The following is a 24,046-nucleotide window of genomic DNA, read 5'->3' as shown; positions in this document are numbered from 1 at the left end:
AAATATATACATAATTGTTTATTTTATTCATGGAGATGAATTATTTATAAACGAATAATTATAATTTATTATTAAAAAATGAATGTCAACAAGTAGTGTCCTCTTACGCCAAAATCATCAACAAACTTTACTAAACTCCGCATAACCAGTAAAAAATAGTTACAATTTAGTACCCCTCGATATTATTACATCAAATTATTAGTAATTTATGATAAGAAAAAAATTTAATATTTTGTAGATTAATGATTAAATATTTACGACGATAATTCGTGTTTTAATTTTTTTTTTTTGTGAATTAAATAAATTTTTAATTTATAAACAACAATGCGATCGCTAAAAATAAGTTTGTGGTTCATTGCCATCATATGTACTTTGAGCATAGGATTTGTTGTAGCTGAAGATGACGAAATTACCTTATCGAAATTTGGATCTAAAGCTGGTCCTACAATTAAATTTTTGTATTGGTAAATTATTTAAATTAATCTCAATTATTTACTGTATAATTTTTATCATCAAGGTGATTTTTAAAATTTAATCAAGCGTATTTGGTTACTTACTTTTTATTACCATAATTAATTAATTAATTTAACAACTTAATCGTATAAGAAAATAACATTTTATTATTATTATTTTATTATCCAGCTATTCTTGTGGTTACAAACGAGTATATGAAGAATATGTTAATATTTTAAGACAAAAATACCCAGAGCTTCATATTCATGGTCAAAATTATGATCCACCAGGTTATAATATGTTTATGGCTAAATTTTTGGTAAGTTGTTTTATTTAAATTTAAAAATATATTTTTATGAAACAAGAATAATGATGATAGTTAAAATAGTGAAGGTTTTATTTTTAAGTATAACAAAAAATAAACAAAAATCAATGTTAATACAAGTTATTTTTACAAAACTGTGTATATGTTTTCACATAATTTTTTCTAATACGTGATTTTTTAGGGCCACTTTGTAAAAATATTTAATGACTTTTAACTCAAGTCAAACGAAATTCGATGAATAAATTTTAGACTAAAAAATTTGAAATTACAATTTTGACATGAAGAATTTACTGAAATTCATTTTCCGAATTTCGTTCGATTCCTAAATGATAACAGCTGTAACTAATTTTTTTTTTTAAATTTATATCAACAAAATTACAAGTACGTTGTTCTTTTTATAATAAATTTTTTCATTTTTTTTGATAGATTATTAAAATTTATTTTTCGTTTAATTTATTTCTTAATGCCAAAGCCAAAGCCTGAATTAGAAATTCGTTACCATTCGAAATAACATTAACAGAAATATTTGATGAATTTAAAAATAGTTTGTGTGTGTGTGTGTGTGTTTACATATTTATATTTGTTAGAGATTAAGGATTAAGAACGACTTGAAATTGAGCTACTTAATTTAATTGGAGCTCTAATAATTTAACAAACATCATATTTTTGCATAATGTAATTATATGATTGTATAAAGGAAGTCTTCGTGTGTACGTATGAATCTGTGTATGTAATTTTTATTTGTTTCGATAGAGGTAAAGGTAAGTATAAGACATATAATGATGTAATCACAAGGAGTGACTGCTCTATGAGTAATAAATAAATAAACAAAGCTTGATGGCAGCATTCAAAATGTAATTACACCGATAGTTTCACAAAATAAACCTTAAATTACCAAAGAACAGCTATAATTGTAATCCGAATAACAAATTATTTAAGCAACCAAAGTAAATTTGATTAATTAACATGAAACTAGCAACAGGCATGAAGCTAATAGAATGCAATTGAATATTTTCATAGTATTTAGCTTACATTTATCTGACTTATAATTTATCTACCTTGGTTATTATGATAAGGAGGATTTATTCATCTGTAACCGTAAAATTCTATTACGGTTATGACAAATAAAGTTCATTGAATGTTTTTATAAAGTGGTAGGTATTTTCTGATAAGACATTCAATGGAACAAAAAAAAATTATTAGACGTCTGCTATTTTAGATATCATCAAGAAAATCATGAAATATTGTAATAATATTTTTCACATTAAATGTTTGTTTCAGGGATTTGCTAAAATTTTAATTATTTTATTAATAATTAGTGGTATTAATATTGCTCAATGGTTAGGGCAACCTCCACTATTTTGGTGGGACTGGTGTCTTAATAACAAATTGTATGCCTGTATTATGATATTTTTCATTTGTAATGCAATTGAAGGCCAGTTAATATCCTCCGGAGCATTTGAAATTCATTTCAATGGTATGTTGTTTATTAAAGATTAATGTAATCTATTTTATAAATAATAAAATAATATTTTATTTTAGATGTCCCAGTTTGGTCAAAACTTGAAACAGGTCGAGTACCACAACCTCCGGAATTATTTCAAATAATTGATAACCAACTTCAAATGCTATTCCCAGAAAGAGATTCTCTTGATATGTCCTTTAACAAATAATTTACTTTATTTTAAAATAAAAATACTGATTATAATAACGATATTTATAATATTAATTAATTATAATTTATATACAAAAGAAAAAAGAAACCAATGTGATTTCATAATTTTAAAGATATACACTAATAATAATATCCAACGATTTATCATAATGAAATATGTAACATACATACAGTTATTTTCATTTTGCATTGCATCAATTGTTAACACTAGTAATTGAATCAAAGTATAAATTATTCCAGAGAATAATATAATCATAATAATGTAATTAATAAAAATTGCCAGGTGAATTAAAGTAAAGTATTTAATAAATAAGATGTAATGTACAATTGTATATAATAGTTATCATTCACATTTAAAAACTTGAAAGTGAATTTAATTTACCATAATACAAATAGAAATTACATTATTAAATATGTAAATATTTATTATAATATAATTACATTAATATCATTTTCACATTTAAATATTATTTAAAAAATAGATGTTTAATAAATTTAATAATAATAACATTCCTAGCAACCGTAAATTGTTTGTAAATGTATTTCAAATTTCATTATTAATAAATGATTTATAAATTATAAACCATTCTTTTTATTTCTTACGTAAGGGAATGACCCTAAACCTGATTAGTACCAATGATAGCCTACTTTGACTGGTTAATACGTTATTATAATTTTTATTAAAAAAAAATTTTTTAAAAATGATTATTTGTGGAATATATTATAAATTTAAATTAACTGACTTTTCAGAACCTCGGTCAACCAGACATCTTTTATTTTGACGTTCGTTCATTAGATTAAATTCTAGAATAATTGTTATATGTTTTATAAATTACTCTCCAAATGAATAAACTTATGATGTTTTAATTGATATTGTTTTTGAACAAGTATATCACAACATTTAGTGAGCGACTATGGGTCTACTCAACGAGTTTACTCTGAAATTAATTATCAACATTACTTGGAATTTAAAATTTATTCAAATATTTAAAACTAGAAAAAAAAATTCGAAAATCCAAAATCGCACACTTCAATCGCTCTTGTGATAGTAGAAAATAAAAATAAACAATTAACAAAATGTAAAAATAATCAGTCAGTTAGTTCAGTTGACTCCAGATATTCAAAATAAAAAGTGATGAAAATATAACTGATTTATTTTTAAATGGTACTAGATCAATCAAACTTATATTTTAAATTAAAGTAATTAAAAAAAAGAATTTAATTTTTTCAAATAGACCGCCTTTTCCGTAGATGTCACCACTTTCTTTTACAACTGCCACACCAATTTCATTGTTAATACTAGTTAGGTTAGATAGATACATGGAAAAAGAGAGAGAGACTGATAAAGATAGTCAGCCGTTAGAAAGAGAAACTAAAATATTTCATGTATACACGTGACTTTAATATCAAATTATCAGTTTTGAGATTCATTAATTATAATTAAACGGTGATGATTTAGGCCGCGATTTTCAAAAGGGTTCTTGCAATAAAAACTACAAAGCTAATTAAAATAAATTAGGCCGATTAATTGTTTGTTGAGAGTTGTCGTGCTTACATAGAAGATTCATACGTATCAATTGACAACACTAGTTTCTTGAATTAAAATATTTATTCAAACCTAAATGAATTTGACATGAATCGACTCAATTTTGAGTTATAATTGTGTATAAAAATTGATTTTCGATATGAATTAGTAATTTATATTGAGTGATTTAATCTCACTCCAATGAAAAGTGAGCGGGTGATGGGTCTTATTACTTTAATAATTAAGTACTTATTTAAACTCGTACTAATAATTTAAATGAAAAAAATTTGTTTTAAGTTTTATTAATTTTGTTTATTCATTAACTTTATAATTTTATTTGTATTTAAAAAATAAAAAAAAAACCGCTTAACGACGACATCTATCTTATTCCCGCAGTTTTTAACAGTCACGTTCGGCTCCAGCTTTGCCCTGATTGGATGAATGATTTGGACTACCACTATCAGTTTCAGTTGAGTCTTCCATTTGTTCTGCAGGTGATGTTGTTATGATTAATCCATTATGATCATTTACGGCTTTCAACACTATTTCTAAAGCCTGATCTTCTTCCAATGCTCTTTTCAATTCCATTTCCTGACGCAATCTTTCTTGTTCTTCTTGCAGTCTTTGTATCACTTGTTCCATTGCTGCACGTTGCTAAATATATAAAATAATTGAAATTAAAATTTTATTTTATTTAAAGATATAATAAAAAAGTTTTTATTTAATTTAGAAATTTATATAGAGTAGTTTAATTTCACTCCAATGAAAAAAAAAAGCGGGTAATGAGTCTGTTTACTTTAATTAAACAACAAAAATAATTATTTTATAATAAATACTGGCATTGGTTACAAGTAAATAATAATGCAAAATATATAGAAATAATAAAATACAAAATGAGTTATAATTGCAAGGATTTACATTTTTAGAACAGATGAACAAAGCTATAGATCAGATCGTTGTTATTCAAAAAATCTCGTAAAAATGAGCAAAATAAAATTCTGTCCTTCTATATATACTATACCGTATGGCCCTGAAGTTAGCCGTCATCTGACATTTCTTAAAGGAAACGAACAAAGCCATCTACAATCAAAGCGCTAAAAATTCAAACGTTTATCTTTGGAATTTTTAAAAAATGATAAATAATGAAAACAAAATGAGTGTGAATGTAGCAAATATCAAGCAAATTTAAAATTATAAATAAATAGAGTAAATAATTAAAAAAATAATATTTATAAATATGCACTTATTAATTTAAAAATTTTTCTTTATGCGCATTTTTTTAAATTTTATTTTATCAATTATTTACTCTATTTATTAATATTTTTAAATTTGCTTGATATTTGCTACATTCACACTCATAAAAAAAAATATTTTTCAAAAATCGCACCTATAGCCTTCTTAATTTTCGACAAGTGCATATTTTTACTTGTTAATTTTTAGTAATTGGTTTGTTAAAAAAAAAATTCGAAGATTATTAATCGTCTACTAACTTACGATACCAAAGTTAGCCGATGTCTAATGATTTTTGATTTTTTTAAAAACATTACATTATAAAACAAAAAATATTTTAAAAAATTGCATCTACAGTTTTTTTTAATTTTCTACATGTGTATATTTTTTTTTTTTTTTTTAGTAGATTTCAGAGAAAGCTAACTGTTGTATTTGTCCTCCTGAAACTTAGTATACTTATTCTATCGACGATTACGTTGGATGAGTTCGAAGATGAGCCAATTCGGCCAATAAGTTTAGAAGTTATGGTTAATTTTAATTTTGTAAAATTTCAAAAAAAAATTTATTTACTGATTTAACTGGATGTAACTTTTAAACGGAAAGAGATAGCTCATTTTAGTTTGTTCTATGTGAAAGCTCGTTCGATTGTCTTCAATTTTCACTATACAACTCATTGATTTAACCATTTTATCTAATAGATAAATAGTTTTAAACATTCATAAAATATTATAATAAATAATTTTATTTATGTTTTCACTTTGATTATAACCAAAATTTCGAACCGATCTCCTTGAAACTTGGTATACGTATTTTGTGGGTGATTACCTTGATCGAGTTCGAAAAATGAGCTCGATCGGTCAATTAGTTTAGAAGTTATAGCATTCCAAAATTTTTACAATTTCAAAAATTCATATTCTTACTTATTCTTTCTTATATATTTTTTGAATGCTATAAGTTATCGACTTACTATAAAATTCATCTGAAAGCTCTTCAAATAAGCTTTCATTTTCATGCCTATTCATGTGCTTAGATCAATGAAATTTCTTATCTTACCACTCATTAAATGAAATTTTGCTATTGCATTGGTTCTCCTACCTTCAATACAATTTATAGAAATCTAACTACTGTATTCTTTAGTAAATTTATAAAACTGATTGAATTTATATTATTACTGTGTAACACTTATAAAATCCTAATCTTTCAATTCAAGTGTCTATGTTCAATTTGGTTTTATTTAGAGTGTATATTACTGATTTCAAGTATGACACTTAGATCTATCATAATTGAAATTCCAGCCTAAATTATTCTATTTAGTTCCGTATTCACTATTAATTCTATAGTAAAGAACACAGAATACTTTTTCGTAGATAATTTTTTTTTCTTTAACTTCAATTTTTGCGATTCAACTTATCATTCCGATAATTTTTTCAATTTTTTATTTTCAATTCTTAAATTTTATTGCATTTAACTTAAAACTTTTTGTTATATAACCTTGAGAATATTCGAAAATGTTAAAAAAAAAAGTTAATTTTGTTATTAATGTTTATTTGAAAGGATGAAATAATCAAATAATGAGAAATCTACTTTCATTTCGGCTGCCAAATGGTTTTTTTTTCCATTGTAATAAATTTGCCGACAGATAAAAAAAATTTGAAAATTATCAATTGCTTGTTAACTTCAGGATCAATTAATTTCGCTCTAATGAAAAGTGACCGGGTAATGGGTCATTTACCTTAAATAAAAAATGTATGCCCGCTAGACGGCGTATAAGTAGTTTACACACATGTTATTTACCAAGAATTTGTTTTGCGTTTTTTCTGCTGTAGGATTTCGGTAAGTAATAAAATAAGATCATTTATTTATCTTATATTTCTTAGCAACATGTTTTTTATTTTAGTTGATTTTAAATATTTTTCAATCGTAAAAATTTGATATTCTTAAAAGTGTTTTTATTCAAGTTTTTAAAGTTCATAACCACAATAATTATGGCATGATACTGAAATTAGCTGACGTCTAATAATTTTTGGATTTTTTAAAAAACGATAAATTATAAAAAAAAAAACCATTTAAATTAATTGCACTTATATAGTCTTTCAAATTTTCTACATTTGCATATTTTCCGTTTTTTTTTTTTGTTTTTTTTTTTCAAATTTAATTTTTGAAAAACAATTCCAAAAATTTTTAATTGTCTGCTAACTTCAGGATCTATATGATATTGCAATTTTAAAAAAATTAATTCAAATAAATGGACAATTGGTTTTAAATTAAAAATTTTAATTGAATAGTCGATTTTTAAAAAATTATAAAACTTGCAAATGTTATTTATTTTTTTCAGAATTATTAAAGATGAATCATCAATGTACTTGTGGAGATTCACACAGTGAAAGTGATCTTGGCGTACAGTACAATTTATATCAAAAAATAAATTTAGAAAATGTTGAATGTTTGAATGAGTATCAAGAAAATACTGGTAAATGTGTTTTTAAACCTTGGGAAGAACGATTGAATCATGATAAGGTATTATTTTATTTTTATTATTAACTCATTGACATTTACTATAAATAATCTTTGTAGATGAACATTTTTTTTTTTTATCTAAAAAATGTTTTCAGAATTTAAAAATAAAAACTCATGATATATAAATAAATTTTATTACAAAACATTTACTTTTTTAAATTAAATAAATTATTAAATTACAATAAAAAATTCATCCATCAGAAGATTTTACGCGGGAAATCTGTTTAAATCATTTATTTATTTATTAATATTATACGTCAATCAGCTACAGACAACTGGCTATATAATAAAGTTACAAGTATAAGAAAAACTGATTTGAAAATGAATTCATAGTGACTTATAATTTAACATTTTTTTCTTAAAAAAAAAATTAATTAGTTTGGGAAAAGTTTTTGATATTTGAGTGAAAATCCGGAAGAGATCCACCAAAAAATTCGATGTCCGAATTGAACTCATTGGCTACGTTAGCTATTCTATTGTACGGTCCCTTGATTATGTAGTTTTTATTAGATCTAAACGTGTTAATTATTCGATTGCTCCTAAGACACGGTTTATTACAGACTATAACAAAGCCACCGAATATATCAGGTGAATCTATCATTCATTGATGATTTTATAGAAGGTCAGATCAGTTATTTGTCTTTGAGTTGATATAAATTCTTGATTTTAAACTTCAAACGAAAATTTTCAGTGCTATAGGTAGGGTCCATAGGCCTGATAAAATAATTTGTAAAGGCTAACTTATTGTCAACGACAATTCCTAGATCTTTAATGTCCTGTAGAGTTAAATTACTCAGCCCCCGATTTTCTGAGAGACTAATTCTAAAAATTATATTTTGTACATTTACATGCCACAAAACGTTGAAAATATTTGTACTGATTCTATAATAATTAAACTTGATTTTGTTGCTCATAGTCGCTCATAATTATAGATAAAATATCTTATTAAAGAAACAAAAATATAAATGGATAAATTTGCAATAAAGTACGAGTAATTAGCAGCCATTGATTTTTCATTAACGTAATAATTTTAATTGCATAGAAATAACCGTTTTTACAATATTTCTATCGTACACCCAAAATGTTTATTACAGTAATTTTTTATCAATAAGAATTTTGATTTATTTTAATTAAAAAAACATTTCTCAACTAAAAAATTAATAAGTTAGTAAAAAGTAATCAAGTTATTAAAATTTCTAATTGAATTAATTTTTTGTTTTTGTAAAGTTTGTTGAAAGTGATGCTGATGATGAACTTCTTTTCAATATTCCGTAAGTAAATTTTGAAAAAAAAGTCTTTAAAATTATAAATAATTATTAATAAATCAATAAATTAATTTTTAATAAATAGATTTACTGGAAACGTTAAACTAAAAGGTTTAATTGTAATGGGAGGTCCAGATGATTCAAGCCCTTCTAAAGTAAAATTGTAATTATTTTAACTTATAAAATTGAACTTATATATCTTATGAATGGCCCATTTTAATTTTTCGATTATATTTGTTACTGTAAACAGATTCAAAAATAAACCAAACATGACCTTCGATGACGCAGAATTGGAACCAGACCAGACATTTGAATTGTGCAAGGATGACTATGGAGTTCATGAGTATCCAATCAGGTATTTTGCCTTATTTTCAATTAATTAACTTTTTATTTATGTCAAGGTGTCAATAAAATTGATCACAAGTTGATTAAGGACGATAATGATTTTTAATTCAAAACATCAGCTATAAATTAATTAAACTTATAAATTAGTTTCTTTAATAATAAATATTGAAAATTTAAAAATTTAAAGATATCACTGAGAAAAAAAAAAGAAATTCAAGCAATTCTTTTTCTTATTTCCACCAACACTCAAAATGAGTAATTTTTTTTTTTTTAAATAAAATTGATAGTTCTTATTTCAAGAAAACTATTGCGACACTTAAGTAATTTAATAAATTTCTAGGAGCATCGATTACTTGAGGCAAACAAATATTTACTTAATTTAGTTAATATCATTTCAAATTTATTATGATTACAAATTTCAATAAAGCAATTATTTGGTGAAATAAAAAAAAGGAATCAAAGAAAGATATAATTAGACATTAGAATAAAATTCTTGCGTTAAGAAAAAAAATTTGTTTTTATAACAAAATGAAATTTTTGATTGCTATTGATAAAAATATAAAATATATTAATTTTTTCTAGAGTTGCTTCTATAAACAATTAAATATTTTAATTTAATTATTTAGTTCTGTAAATTAACATTCAAGATGACAAACATCGATGAATAATATAAGAGTTTATTAAAAACATGATTTCCAATAAGCCACTGTAGCTGAGCGTGCTGAAGTGTACACAGAAAAGAAGGATTTCTTGACGCAAAAAATTTTACTCGCTCCATGAAAATTTTTAGCTGCCCAAAAAAATTTCTTGCACTTTAAAATGAAAATAGAAATTTTCTTAAGGCGACAAAAAATTTCTTGAGGCGAGAATAAAATTCTAGCATCAAATTAGTAAAAAAAACGGCATGTCTAGTAATATTTTTTTTGACAAAATCAAATTTTTTTATTAGTATTAAGCAAGTAAATAAAATACTTGAATAAAGTAAATATTTTACTTGATGGAAAAAAAATAATTGCGTGACACTGTTTCAGTAACAAATATTTCAACCAAGTATTTTTTTTTCTTATACAATTTTCTCTCAGTGTAACATTAGATTTTAAGTTACGATTCATATTTAAATTTAATAAAACCAGTACAAAGTAGTCCAAATTTTGCAAGCTATCATTAAAAGTTAAAAATAAGCATGTCTATTACACGACACATATTTTGACAATTATTTTATAGCTTATTTTATAATAATTATTATATTAAAACCCAACATATTATTAAAATAACAGGGTCGTAAAATTTTCATCGGTACATCATTTAACTCTTCATTTCTCTGGTAATAATGGTGCTGAAAGGACAAGAATTGATTACATTGGCTTTAAAGGTGAATGGACACCACGACATCAACACGGTGTAACTATTTGTGCTTATGAATCACGACCACAAATCAGTGATCATGTTTCTGACTTAAATATCATAACCAAAGAAATTCAATGATTATAATTACGTTAATTGATATAACAAGTATCATTGAAAAATATTTTTTTATTTCTATTTAAAATAAATAAAAACCACAATTGATAATTGTTTCAAATAAATAAAATTTTTCATACTTTTAAAATATAAATTTAATTTTTTATTTAATTAAACATAAATTATTATCTATTATTATCGCAAACACTTTTACATTGAAAAGTACTAAATTTACTCAACGTGTTGATCGTTCGTTACCCCCCTACGTATAAACATCACCAGCATATTATTTTCGGACGATGAAATCGGAAAATCCAACGAGAACAAAGACTTCTATTCCTTTTCTTACCAAGTTTTATCTAAATTAAAAGTTTGTTATTCTCAAATATTGAGAAAAGAAAATTTCGCGAAATTTAATTAACAGGAATATTTATTTTCATTGATAATTAGTTTAATTTGTATTCTTCTGTTAAAAAAACAATTCATTTGAGCGTAACGAGACGTCCAAAGTATTAGCATAAACAATAAATAATACAAAAACAGTTTATTGTAAGTATATACTCGGAGTAAAAAAAAAACACAGTACGGTGAAAATATTTATGATTACTCAGAAGACTTGCAAGAGTAAATAAAGATTGTAGCGCTTAAATCTCGTATTCGCGTGCCGGTTCAGCTGGCGAACACTTCGTAACCAGCCAACTGTTTATTTCTTATTATTATTATTATTATCATAACCATCACTTTAAATTCAGTAATTAATAATATTGTGACTTTGTTTCATAATGAAGAAAAAAATACATTGCCGTTTAAAATAATTGTTAATTATTTTAATAATTAATTAAATAAATCATAAATTTATTATTTTACTGGTTAGTGAAATCTTCTTCGAAGATAAAAATAACAAATAATTGTCCGGTGAATAGATAAATGACAATGTGCAATAAAAGTATTTGAAAAATTGTAGTTTGTTCAAAAGATCGACAGATTTAAATGTAAGTAAAAAATAAAATTAATTAACATACAGCTTTTAAATTTAATCAATTTTTTTTTATAATTCACAGAAAAAAAAATTTCTTGATGCAAGAAATATTTTGTATTGTGAATTGAACACAAAAATTTTTTAGGACTAGAAAATATTTCTTGGCGGCAAAATTTTTTTTCACCCCAAGAAATTTTTTTTGTTTTTCCAAATTTATAATGCAAAAAAATTTCTTATTTCAAGAAATCCTGCGTAAGAGAAATTATGTCTACGCAGAAAAAAAGGATTTATTGACACAAAAAAAATTTTACTCGTCCTAAGAAAATTTTTGCAGTATGAATTAAAAAAAAAAAAGTTCTTGAGCCAAGAAATTTTAACTAGTCCGAAAAAATATTAAGTTTCATTTCATAAAACAAAACATTTTTTGCGCCAAGAAATTTCTTTTTCTTATAGAAAATTTGTAATTTGATTTAAAAAAAAGATTTAGTTTCGTAATTATTTTTTAAATAAATAAAAAATCAAATTTAAACTCGACCTTTAACATTGCACAGTTTTAAATTTAATTTAATGCAATTTTTTTATTACTTTTAAATGCGTAAAGCTTAAATCGTTTTTCTTTCTTATTGATTTAAAAATCATTAAATGAAAATAAAATTCAATTTAATTTTTAAAGAGTAAACCGTTGAAATAAATTGGATGTAATTAAAGTAGGAATGAAAGTATATTATGCCGGCAGAATTTGATGTTGTCAATATCTTATTTACTTGATTAACACCAAATGAGTCATGTAATAACATTCAAATGCCCTCATGATAATAAGAATTAAAAATAACTTTTTCATTACAAATGTAAATAAAATCTTTAGCATAAATATTTGTGCTTAAAACATATCAAATGATATAAATGTTGGTATTGATAGTGGGGGCCACCGCTTTATCTGTAAGATTAAATGCATTTTAATTTTTATATTCAGTTTGTTAAAACTAAACGATAAAAAAACAGGTTTTAAATATACTTATTTTCTGCAGTTGATCAAAGATCATTTATATTGAAAAGAAAAGTGCAACACTTATTTAGGTCATCGAACTTAATGTATCACGTCATCAAGTAAACGTGTGAAAGTTGATAATGCAATCACAATAGAGCTTGTAACTTTTATTTGCATATTAATTGTTAACTTAAAAAGTAACAATAATTTTTTTAGCAATTGAAAAAAATAATCATAATAAAGAGATGTAAAAAAATTATCACTGTGTAAATTATTAAAACTAAAATAATCAAAGTATCATAATAAAAGCCTTGAGTAAATTTAACTATTATAGAGATTAATTTTAATTCTATCTGATAAATATTAAAGCCTCTGTCTTCTCTCCCACGATGTATAATATTAAATATATAATGATTTATTTTAACTTATAATTAGTTTTACCACATGTCATATATATTTCTCCCATTCTGTTTTTTGTTGAGCAATATACTTCATATCTATCTATCACATACCAATTAAATGTAACGCATGATATACGTTTCTTTTTTTTTCTTTTTTAATTTTCAAATCCATGGCCAATTTAAATTTATAATTATATTTATTAAACTATTTGATAAATAATAATAAAAATTGATAAATTTATTTTAAAAAATTATAATTAACGTTTTATAAATAAATTAAATAATAATTTTTATCACAATTTTTATTTTTTTTTAAATAAATATTTAAACGAAAATTCGGGAATTATATAAAAACAATATATTGAACTTTTTTTTATCAAAGAAGGTTATAATATATTTATTTAATTTTTTAATTATTGGAAAGCAATATCGAAAAAGCGTTTAATCATTTCGAGATATCGTTATATATTTATATAAAACCATATACACATACATTTGTTCTATGGATTGTATAAAAGCGGTGGTGGGATAAAACTATCAATGTTAATAAAGTTATAAAATACATGAATAAGAGAAGAAAAATGTAGGCCGATTATCAAGGTTTTATGAAAAATGAGTCAAATTATATTCGAGTACAAAGGACGAGTATGAATGAGTATCACTGAGAGAAAAAAAAATTAAATTTAAGTAATTATTTTTCTTGTTTCCATAAATACTCAAAATAAGTTATTTTTTTCTAAAATTAAATTCATAATTCTTATTTTAAAAAAACTATTGCTTCACTTTAGTCATTAATTTATAGAAGCATCAATTACTTAAGACCACCAAATATTTCTTTAATTTAGTTGGTCCGTTCTCAAATTTATTACAACTAAAAACTTCAATAAAGCAATTATTGGGTTAAATAAAAAAAAGGAAAATGAACAAAGATATAAATAAAAATTAGAAAAAAATTTGTTTTTAAATTTTTCATTGGTATTCTCATTGATAAAAATATAAAATGTTTATTTTTTCAAGAGATACTTCTATAAACTATTAAATATTTAGTTGTGTAAATTAATATTTAAGATGACAAACATTGATGAATAACGTAATAGTTTATTAATAACAAGTTTTTCAAAAAACCACCGTGGCTAAGTGCCATAAGTCTCGCGTGTTCAGTCTAGGTTCGAATCTTAGAGAAGGTAAAATTATTTATTTATAAAAAAAATGTTTATTAAGATACAAAACTAATCTGAACAACATTAGATAAAAGAATGGTATGTCTAGTAATATTTTTTTTTCACAAAATTAAATTTTTTTGTTAGTATTAAGCAAGTAAATAAAATACTTGAGTCAATCACTTTTTATTGAAAATATAAATTTTTTCTCTCAGTGTATTCGAGTACAAAAGACTAGTATAGATGAGTAATTTTTATCTAACTATATTTCCTACTTTGTATTGTTATTATTATTATTATTATTATTATTATTACATTACCACCACCATCGATAAAAAAAAGTTGTTGAAGCAATATGTTGAGAAACATATTACAGTACACTAACCGTTAGTTCAGTTGCTAGCTCAACTATTGTTTAGTTAACGTGATCACTAAATGAGCATCTTAATCTTTATGATAATTAAATCGTAAACGGATATCAATGATATTATTGTGTACTTCAGTAACAGATTAATTGCCTAATAAACTATCTTTATCAAATTAAATGATAAGAAATGAAGAAAAAAAAAAATTAATTTAATATTTAAGTGCTGAAATTTTAATTACTTAAATTTTCAATTTATCATCTCTTATCAATCATGTTGATAACTCAAAAAAAAATTAAAGATTTCTTAAACAAAAACTCTCAAGTATATAAATGATAGGGGACAATACTTATAATAGAAATATACAAGTTATTAATTAATTATTAATTTATTTATAACGATGAATCAAATTTTATGAAAAACAATTATTTTACCGCTTAAGATATTGTTATTTTTTTTTTTACAATTTAGTGCGAGTATTTAATTGCAACATAACTAAAAAGTAATCATGGCACATGTACCTGAGGATCCGGAAAAATTAAAAAAGAAAAAGAAGAAGAAAGATGGTGATGATGATGATCATCATCATACTGATGAAGAGATGGATTATATTGCTGATGAAACACCGCCACCACCTGATGGAGGATGGGGTTGGGCTGTAGTTTTTGCTTCTTTTATGATTCACATTGTTAGTAAGTACATTTATTTATCGTTTTTTTTTACTCTATATTTTATTTTATTTTTTAAATAAATTTTACATGATAGTTAAAGCAGCAGACATGTTAAAATTTTTAAAATAAATACAATTACTTTAATGATTTAAATTTATACGGAAATAATTAATATCGTTTCCTTATTGATACAAAGGATACGACATTGACACCGGTATTTATACGATTTAACTAAATATAAATATATTAAAAAGAATAAAAAAAGTACATTACTTTTTTTTTTTTTTTCATACTTGATAAATAAATAAATTTTTTTAAAAGAAAATTTTGTGTAAATGAACATAAAAACATAAAAGTTTGATACGATAATAAGTGACCATTTCCGTTTCATATATACTACAGCCTTTGACTTCTTCATGTGATACTTAACGTTAAATATTGTTACGCATTATATGTAAGATGAAAATATTATCAGTAATTTCATGAATTATTGTTTTAAATTTCTTCTTATATTTATCATACAATCCAAGCCGGCAGTCTTTGAACTCATTTTTATTACTGTAATAATTTTTAACAAAATTTATAATTATTTTAGCTGATGGAGTGACTTATTCTTTTGGAGTTTTCTACGTTGAATTTCTTTCTTACTTCAACGAAGGAAAAGGCACAACAGCATGGATTGCTTCTATTCTTGTTGGAATAACTTTATGTTCTGGTGATTAAAAAACTTTTCATTATTAAAAAATTAACAAATTTTAAGAGTCTATTTATTTATTTATTTTTTATTATTTAAAATAGGGCCGATATCAAGTGCGCTTGTAAACAAATACGGCTGTCGAGCTGTAACAATCGTAGGTGCAATTTTATCAAGTGCCTGTTTACTTATGAGTGTATGGGCACCAAATGTTGTGACTCTTTATTTTACAATAGGCATAGGAACAGGTAAATATTTTATTATTTAAAAATTTAACTAACAATCTAAAATAATTTTTTTTATAAACTTAAAAAAATTTTAATAATTATTTATAATTCTGCAAACTTAAGTGTGGAAAAAATTAATTGATAAGGTAAAAATTCTGATAACTTACTTCAATCTGTATATTTATTCAAATAATTTATTAATAATAAATTATTTATTTTACAGGCTTAGGATTTGGATTAATTTATCTTCCGGCCATAGTATGTGTAACAATATATTTTGAAAAACTTCGATCTCTTGCGACTGGTATAGCAGTATGTGGTTCCGGCTTAGGAACCCTTATTTTTTCTCCATTCATTGAATTTCTTATTACAACATATGGATGGAGAGGAGCAATGTTAATAATATCCGCACTAGTTCTTAATTGTATTATATTCGGAATTTTATTTCGACCAATTGAACTTACACGACGACCTAAAAATATACAAATGAAGGTATCATAATAATTATTATATAACAATAAACTATTATCTTTAATTGTGAAAAAATAACAGGAACATCCGATCCCTTTCAGTTTTATTTATTGATGATATTTCACAAACCCCTTACTTGCATCTTCAGACCTTAATACTATAAAGTTAAATTAACAAAAGTCATTATAAAATTAACAAAAACTATTACAATATTAACATAGTTAAATTTAGTCGCCACTTATTTTTTACTTGCAATTTTTTTTACGAAAGAAAGAAAATTTTTTTCAGTCATAAAAGATAATAAATTAAAAAAAATTGTAAGTAAAAAATAACTGGCGACTAAATTTAATTATGTTAATATTGTAATAATGTTTGTTAATTTTATAGTAACTTTTATTAATTTAACTTTATAGTATCAAGGTCTGAAGATGCAAGGGGCTTGTGAAATATTTCTAATAAATAAAACTGAAAGGAATCGAATGTGCTTGTTATTTTTTCACAATTAAAAATTATACATAAATTACAATTTGTTCCAAGAAATTGTATTCTGGCCAATTTTAATAAATTGACTTTTAAACACAAACAAGTAAAGAATTTTAAAATGCAAACAAGTAAAGAACTTTAAAGAACTGTCAGCAATTTTGTGATAGATAATTTATGGGAAATTGAATTATCTACAAAAAAGTTCCTATAACATTTAGTGATAAGTCTTATAATTTCGCCGGACAAGCTAAATTATACTATCCCTGATTAGAAAATACGATTAATGACGATTAAAAATGTTTTAATCGTTTTAAATCGTCATGAATCGTTTTTAATCGTAAAATAATAAATAGTCTTTTGACGATTAGAGACGATTAAATGTGAAAAACCATGACGATTATGAGTACTAAAAACGATTGATGATAATTAAATTTTTAAGTGTCACAAATCGTATTTTCTAATCAGAGATAAAATTTAATATTAATTCAATTTTGATTTTGAATACTTTTAGAAAAATTAAATTTCTCGAAAAATAATGAGAGACCTTTTTTGTAGTGCGTTCAATCTCACACAAATATATATATATATATATATATATATATATATATTTCCAATACACTGATTTGCTGATGAGTGTTAAATTCCAAACTTAAAAAAAATTTTCCCATATTATCGAATAAAAAATCGAAAATTGCTCAAACTATCAGTATTTTTTTTCGTCATCTTCAACAATATTTTCCGTAAAATTTTTGAAAGAAAAAAAATATTCAATTTTTTTAACACAGTCTAATACATGTATATTCAAAATTTTAATACTTATAAATTATTATTATTATTATTATTATTTATTTTTTTTTTCATTGATTTTTGCAATTGCATGGTCATGTTATTATTTTTATTCCAGATGTCATATTTTTGGCTCAGATGACCTTTTTATCATTATTATTAAATTTGATGTCTTTTTATATATTCGAAATAGTACTTTCCATTATATACATTGATTTAATTTACAAAAATTATTATTATAATTATGAATTAAATTAAATTTTAATAAAATTTGTATTTATTCTAGGAAATAAAATTATCATCAACAAACCCTAAAGTGTCTAATTTAAATAGCATATCAAATGGTTTAAATAGACCCCACAGTACCCACAATATAAGTACAACGTATCATTTTGTTACGGATAATAATGATAATATAAATAATTTAAGAAAAATAACAATGAGTCAACCTATTCTTACAAAGGAAATTTCTCATAATTTAAATCATCCAGATCGCAATGAACAAAATCCTAAATCACTCGGTAGCGGTATGATGAATAAAAGTGATATATTTTATCAAGGGAGTGTTGAAAATGTTCGTAAACGATCGTTAGTATTTTTTTATTTTATGTTAAAATTATTAACATGTTTATAAAATTATTTAATTTTTTAAATAAAAATTATTTAGTGCATCTGTTGGAAATAATGAGACTCATCCAGCAGTTCGTGGATCTGTTATGAGTTTACCTAATGGAGCAGAATATAAATCAAGTGAAAGAGTAGAATGTGCTCCCTATGTAGGAAAATCATTTGGGATATTGCGACAAATGCTCCAGTTATCATTATTAAAAGATCCAGTATTTCTTATATTTGTTATATCAAATTTCTGCACAAGTATAGGTTTTAATATACCTTATGTTTACTTAATCGTAAGTATTATTACTATAATAAATTTAATTGTTATTTAATATTAAAATTTTTTACAGCCACAAGCTGAGTCACGATCAATCTCTCGAGAAACTGCCAGTTATTTACTTTCAACGATTGGCATTGCAAATACTGTTGGTCGTATCATTCTTGGCTATGTCTCAGATAAACCCTGGGTTAATCGTCTTTTGATCTACAACCTTTGTTTAACTATATGTGGACTAGGTAAATTTAATTATGTTATCATGTGTCTAAACATCCTACCATGAAAATCTATGTGGGATTGCATGGGAATCCATAGGAATCCATACAAGAAAGTATGGATTTATATAAGAATCCATTGGAATTAATATTGGAGTGTATGGTTTTATATATAAGTAATTTCTATAGAATCCGAGGTATCTGGATTTTTAAGTCTATCGTCTATTGATACGCTTCTATGAATAAAAGAAAAGATTAATATTCTATTGGCAGGATATTTTTTAACAAAAAATAGATTAATTGATGCTTTTTATATCAGTATTTATAACGAATTATTGATTTATTAATTAATTCAAGAAGTATCACATCTTTATAGAAATTAAAAATAATTTTAATAAAACACTAAATTAGGAATCGTATAAAGATATTGCATTCCGAGAAATTTTATAGAAGCACATACTTTTTTTTATGGTATTTGTATCAATAACGTGGCGCTTTTTGTTAATTTTCTTAATTTGTAATTCATACAAGATTTCCATATAGATTTTTAAGCGGTGCAGATTTCCATGGAAAATCTTTGTAGAAATCCACATAGGAATATATTTTAGATTCCCATAGGAACCTATTTGAGATCACATATGAATCTAAACTGGATTCCTATATGGATTTTTTAATAAGGTATTAGTTTTTTCGTATCATTTTCATTTTCATTTTTTTTTTCTTTACAGCAACAGTATTAAGTGTATACTGTGATTCTTTTATTTCATTCGTAATTTATACAAGTGTTTATGGATTTACTGTTGGAGCATATGTAGGACTTACATCTGTGATTTTAGTCGATTTATTAGGCTTAGAACGCCTGACCAATGCATTTGGTTTAGTTTTATTGTTTCAAGGAGTTGCATCACTCTTAGGGCCACCGATGGCAGGTAAATTTCAGTAAAAAAAAATTTATTATGTTTTAATTATTTATAAAATTTAATCTAATATTTTAAAATTTATTTTTTTTTAATCGTAGGTTGGCTCTATGATGCTTTAAAGTCTTACGATCCTGGATTTTTTCTTGGCGGTGCAATGATTACTATCAGTGGTCTGATATTATTCTTGATACCACCCTTGCAAAGATATATAAAACAGAAAGAAGAAACATTTAAAGTAGTTAATGTTACAGCATAGTTAGATAATTTATGATTTAATATTTTTTTAACTATACCAAATACAAGCAAAAGAAATAGGATTATTTTTATAGAAAACTACCATAATATATCTTATGTTGTCGAGTAACGTCAAAAAAATACCATTGGCTCAAAAGTTTATGTACATGTACACATGTAGGTTTCATGTCATATAGATTGCGCTCACAATTCTTAATTAACCCGTGGTAATTAAATATCGTGCACTTATTCTTTGAGGCACTTCCGTAATCGAGTTTAAAAATACTGGTTTGTTATGCAGTTAGTTTTAATTTTTTTTTCAATAATTCAAAATCTTTGAAAATTAAAAAAAATTTACTTCTACAATTTTCTTATTTCTTATTTCTAATAAGTATATAACGTATATTATAAAATGTGAATTAATATATACTTATATATTTTTATTATTTGACAATCAGAATAATTGAAATATCAGAATGAATTTTGTGAGATCACATTTAAACTCTTATAATTGTTTTAAAAAATTTAAAAGGATTAAAATGTAATTTTACTAAATAATTTTTCAGGTTTATTTTATGATCGATTTTTTAAAACAGAAAAATTTTTAAATTCGAATAAAAATAATAACTTTTCTGAATTTGAAATATGAATAAAAAGAGATGAAAATTAATATTCAATAATAGAAATTTTATAATTTCATTTATAGATTTTTTTCCAAATTTGTAATTTTTTTTTATTTTTTGTATTAGAATAAGAAATTTACTCTTTCATTCCGGATGAGTAGAATAATCATTTATTCTTCAGCATTTTCAATAATCAATAATTACGTAACTTATCCAATTAATAATAGTTAAATTAAGAGTAAAAAATAAAAATAGATAAACTATATCATGGATTATATATCTATTTTTTTCCAATTGTATATTAGGAAATATTATGATATATAATTCATTATATAGATCCTAGAACATTTTTTTATACCATAAATCTCACAAATTATTGTATATTTTATTGAATTTCTTGAGTAATAAATTATTATATATAGAATCTAATATTAATATATATTAAAATACATGAGTTTGTATCTTTTAGTTAAAATTTCTCAAAATGTTGACTAATTTATTACATTAACAAGTTAATATAATATAAGATAGAGAGAGAGAGAGAGTATTATTTAATAAAAAAAAATGTATAAATATTTAAAATATTATAGAAATAAATTTAAATTGTAGATGGAATATAAGAATTATTATTATTAAAAAAAACAATTGTTGATAAAAATTAATTTTGTAATTCCTTATATTTAAATATTAACATTTAGATTTGTACGTAATAATTATTATGAATTTTCAGGAATGAGAATTAAAATTATTGTGCATGTTTATTCACATATTTAAAGGCAGAACTTGGTAATTCTCTGACTACATAAGTAAATAATCGTGTGAGATTTGTGTTGCGGATGCGACGAGATGTTTACATTTCAAGACAGAGAAGGCATTTAGGATGATTAAGATCAGACAGTCGAAGAGCGCAATTAATGTTGTGCGAGTTTTATAAAATTTTATGTCTAATGAGACCTAGTTCGTTTTGTTCTGATTTAAAATTAAGGCCTAATATTGCGTTGCGACGCAATATTAGGCCTTAATTTAAATACAAATGCATACTTTAATTCTTTTATTGTAACAAGTTGTAGATTTTGGAATGCGTTGCTACCGAGTATAACGTTATCACAAACTTTAGTTGAATTTAGAGAAAAATTTTATTTATATTTGTTAGAAAGAGAGGAGAATGGGCTAAATGTATTGAGTGATCTTGAATAATTAGAGTTGATATCTGTGAGATGAGAACTAATCATAATTATGATTATATTTATATTATTATATTATTATTATAAGTTAATTATTGTTTCAAAATAACCATTATTATTATCTTAATTGTTGTAAATTATATGTAACAATAATTGTAGATTTATGATCATATGGAACAGCAGCTTCTTAATCGATAATTTAAATAAATAAATAAAATAATAATGGCCAGTATTCATTTAATGCCAATTTTTTATTTAAAATTTATTTCAATCTTTTTGTTACTATTCTGATCATTACTATAATAACATTTATTTTCTAATAATAATTCAACTACAGAATATTTTAATATTCATTGTTTATTCAAATTTTTCAAGTCTCCAAAAGTAGCCCTAAAGTGACCACAAACAACACCTCTATCCTGTATATATATTTAAATTAAATGAATGGAAATAAATAATAATAATTTAATATTAACTTGTATAAATTATAATAGAAAAAAGTAAATTCACTCGTTAATGTCACGTGTAAAAAAATTACAGTTAAAAAATTGCAAAAGTGTTGACTATTTTAAATTTCAGAAGGTGGTACAACGACGAACTTTTTTTACAGTTTTTTAAACTTTTGAAAATTTAAGGGGAAAAGTAATGGTTGACTCGATGCTCCTAAAATATTTAAAAATAAAGTTGTTTAAATTCAGCTTTTCCTGAACGTATTTTACCGGAAAAAATGATACAATTTAGTGAAGAGAAACTTTTAATAAAGAGTCAAAAAACTTTCTTTTATTAAATTAAGTCAAGTAATTTTCTTTATATTCATATTTTATTTATTTTTTTCTGTAATTGATTTGTAGAAAAAAATCCGAAAATTGTTAATTGTCTTCTAACTTGAAATCATGTTTTTTAAGACGGAAAAAAGAACAAATTTCCTGACTCGTAGGACCAACATCTGTATATTTTATTTATAAAAACAAATTTGGCTTTGAGACAAAAAAAAATTGCTTTGTCTTTTTAAAAGACATTTTTGACATCTTGAAGTTGTCTCCGTGCTACTTGGTAGTCAATAAATAAAAAATATATATGTATAATTTGAAATTACCGCCAAAGAATAGTATTAAAAAAGAAGTGATTGTATTGGTAGTTGTACGATTGAAAATGTTGCTTTACACAGCGACTAGAATATTCTATACATCAATTGATGGATAATGGTTACTTGAAGCTGTATAAAATAAAACCCGTATATTCACATACTGCTTTATGAATAATATAAACTATTATTTAAATAATTATTAAATTACAAGCAATATAATGTTTATTGTATTTCAAGTGTTTTAACAAAAATATAATCAAAGTGTAAAGTCATATCAAATGGATTTTTCAATTATTTGTGAATTTATATAAAGTGAAAGTAAAACAATTATTTTATAGTATTAATATATATTTGTATTAAAATATATTTATCGTTGTAAAATATACTGTAAATATAAATAATTATTTAAAAATATTGTTCATCATTTGATTTACGTATTTCATCGTATTTTAATCAATAATTACAATGTCAACATATCACATACGGTGAATATAAATGTAAAAAAAAAAGTAACAATTTAGAAATTGTGTTGTATTAATTAATTTTTATAATAAAAATAATGGTGAAAAAAAATATATATAACAAGAATTATTGATATTGACTGATTAGTGTTAAATATATATTTAAAATAAACATAAATTGACTATTTATTGACGCCATTTTATAATTACAGCGGAACATACGATGACGCGACATATTTTCAATTTTTAAAAATATTATATTTATAATATACAATTATAAGATAAAACAGTTTATTTATATTTATATACAATACCAAATAATAAATATCAATAAATATAAAGTGTATAATAAAATTTATATTTATGTGAATAAGTAATTTATTAAAGTGCATTGTGGGTAGACAGGAAA

General features: G+C 23.6%; 3 protein-coding genes across 6 annotated transcripts; all 3 read left to right on the top strand.

Annotated features, from left to right (window-relative positions):
* The first annotated feature begins 126 nt into the window (after window positions 1-126).
* Window positions 127-2,489, top strand: LOC103575796 (thioredoxin reductase-like selenoprotein T homolog CG3887). The gene is made up of 4 exons (XM_008555731.1): window positions 127-464; window positions 643-772; window positions 2,060-2,255; window positions 2,321-2,489. Exons 1-4 carry the CDS (start codon window positions 325-327, stop codon window positions 2,449-2,451), a joined length of 597 nt encoding a protein of 198 aa, XP_008553953.1. The 5' UTR covers window positions 127-324; the 3' UTR covers window positions 2,452-2,489.
* A 5,065-nt stretch (window positions 2,490-7,554) lies between these two features.
* LOC103575798 (PITH domain-containing protein GA19395) lies at window positions 7,555-10,820 on the top strand. The gene is made up of 5 exons (XM_008555733.3): window positions 7,555-7,725; window positions 8,953-8,996; window positions 9,076-9,153; window positions 9,241-9,345; window positions 10,613-10,820. Exons 1-5 carry the CDS (start codon window positions 7,555-7,557, stop codon window positions 10,818-10,820), a joined length of 606 nt encoding a protein of 201 aa, XP_008553955.1.
* Window positions 9,254-20,836, top strand: LOC103575797 (monocarboxylate transporter 12). Of its 4 annotated transcripts, none has more exons than XM_053740570.1 (10): window positions 9,254-9,345; window positions 15,161-15,381; window positions 15,956-16,075; window positions 16,159-16,302; window positions 16,505-16,773; window positions 18,308-18,609; window positions 18,689-18,929; window positions 18,987-19,152; window positions 19,857-20,057; window positions 20,147-20,836. In XM_053740570.1, exons 2-10 carry the CDS (start codon window positions 15,198-15,200, stop codon window positions 20,302-20,304), a joined length of 1,785 nt encoding a protein of 594 aa, XP_053596545.1. In that variant the 5' UTR covers window positions 9,254-9,345; window positions 15,161-15,197; the 3' UTR covers window positions 20,305-20,836. The 4 variants fall into 4 exon arrangements, with proteins under 4 accessions (XP_053596545.1, XP_014299266.2, XP_053596547.1 ...); XM_014443780.2 differs by lacking the exon at window positions 9,254-9,345 and adding an exon at window positions 10,834-11,788 and having other exon boundaries at window positions 20,147-20,835; XM_053740572.1 differs by lacking the exon at window positions 9,254-9,345 and adding an exon at window positions 14,713-14,818.
* The last annotated feature ends 3,210 nt before the right edge of the window (window positions 20,837-24,046 follow it).

Source organism: Microplitis demolitor, chromosome 7 (genome assembly GCF_026212275.2).
Source record: "Microplitis demolitor isolate Queensland-Clemson2020A chromosome 7, iyMicDemo2.1a, whole genome shotgun sequence".
NCBI classification, from domain to species: Eukaryota; Metazoa; Arthropoda; class Insecta; order Hymenoptera; family Braconidae; genus Microplitis; species Microplitis demolitor.
This window is presented reverse-complemented; position numbering and strand designations above follow the sequence as displayed.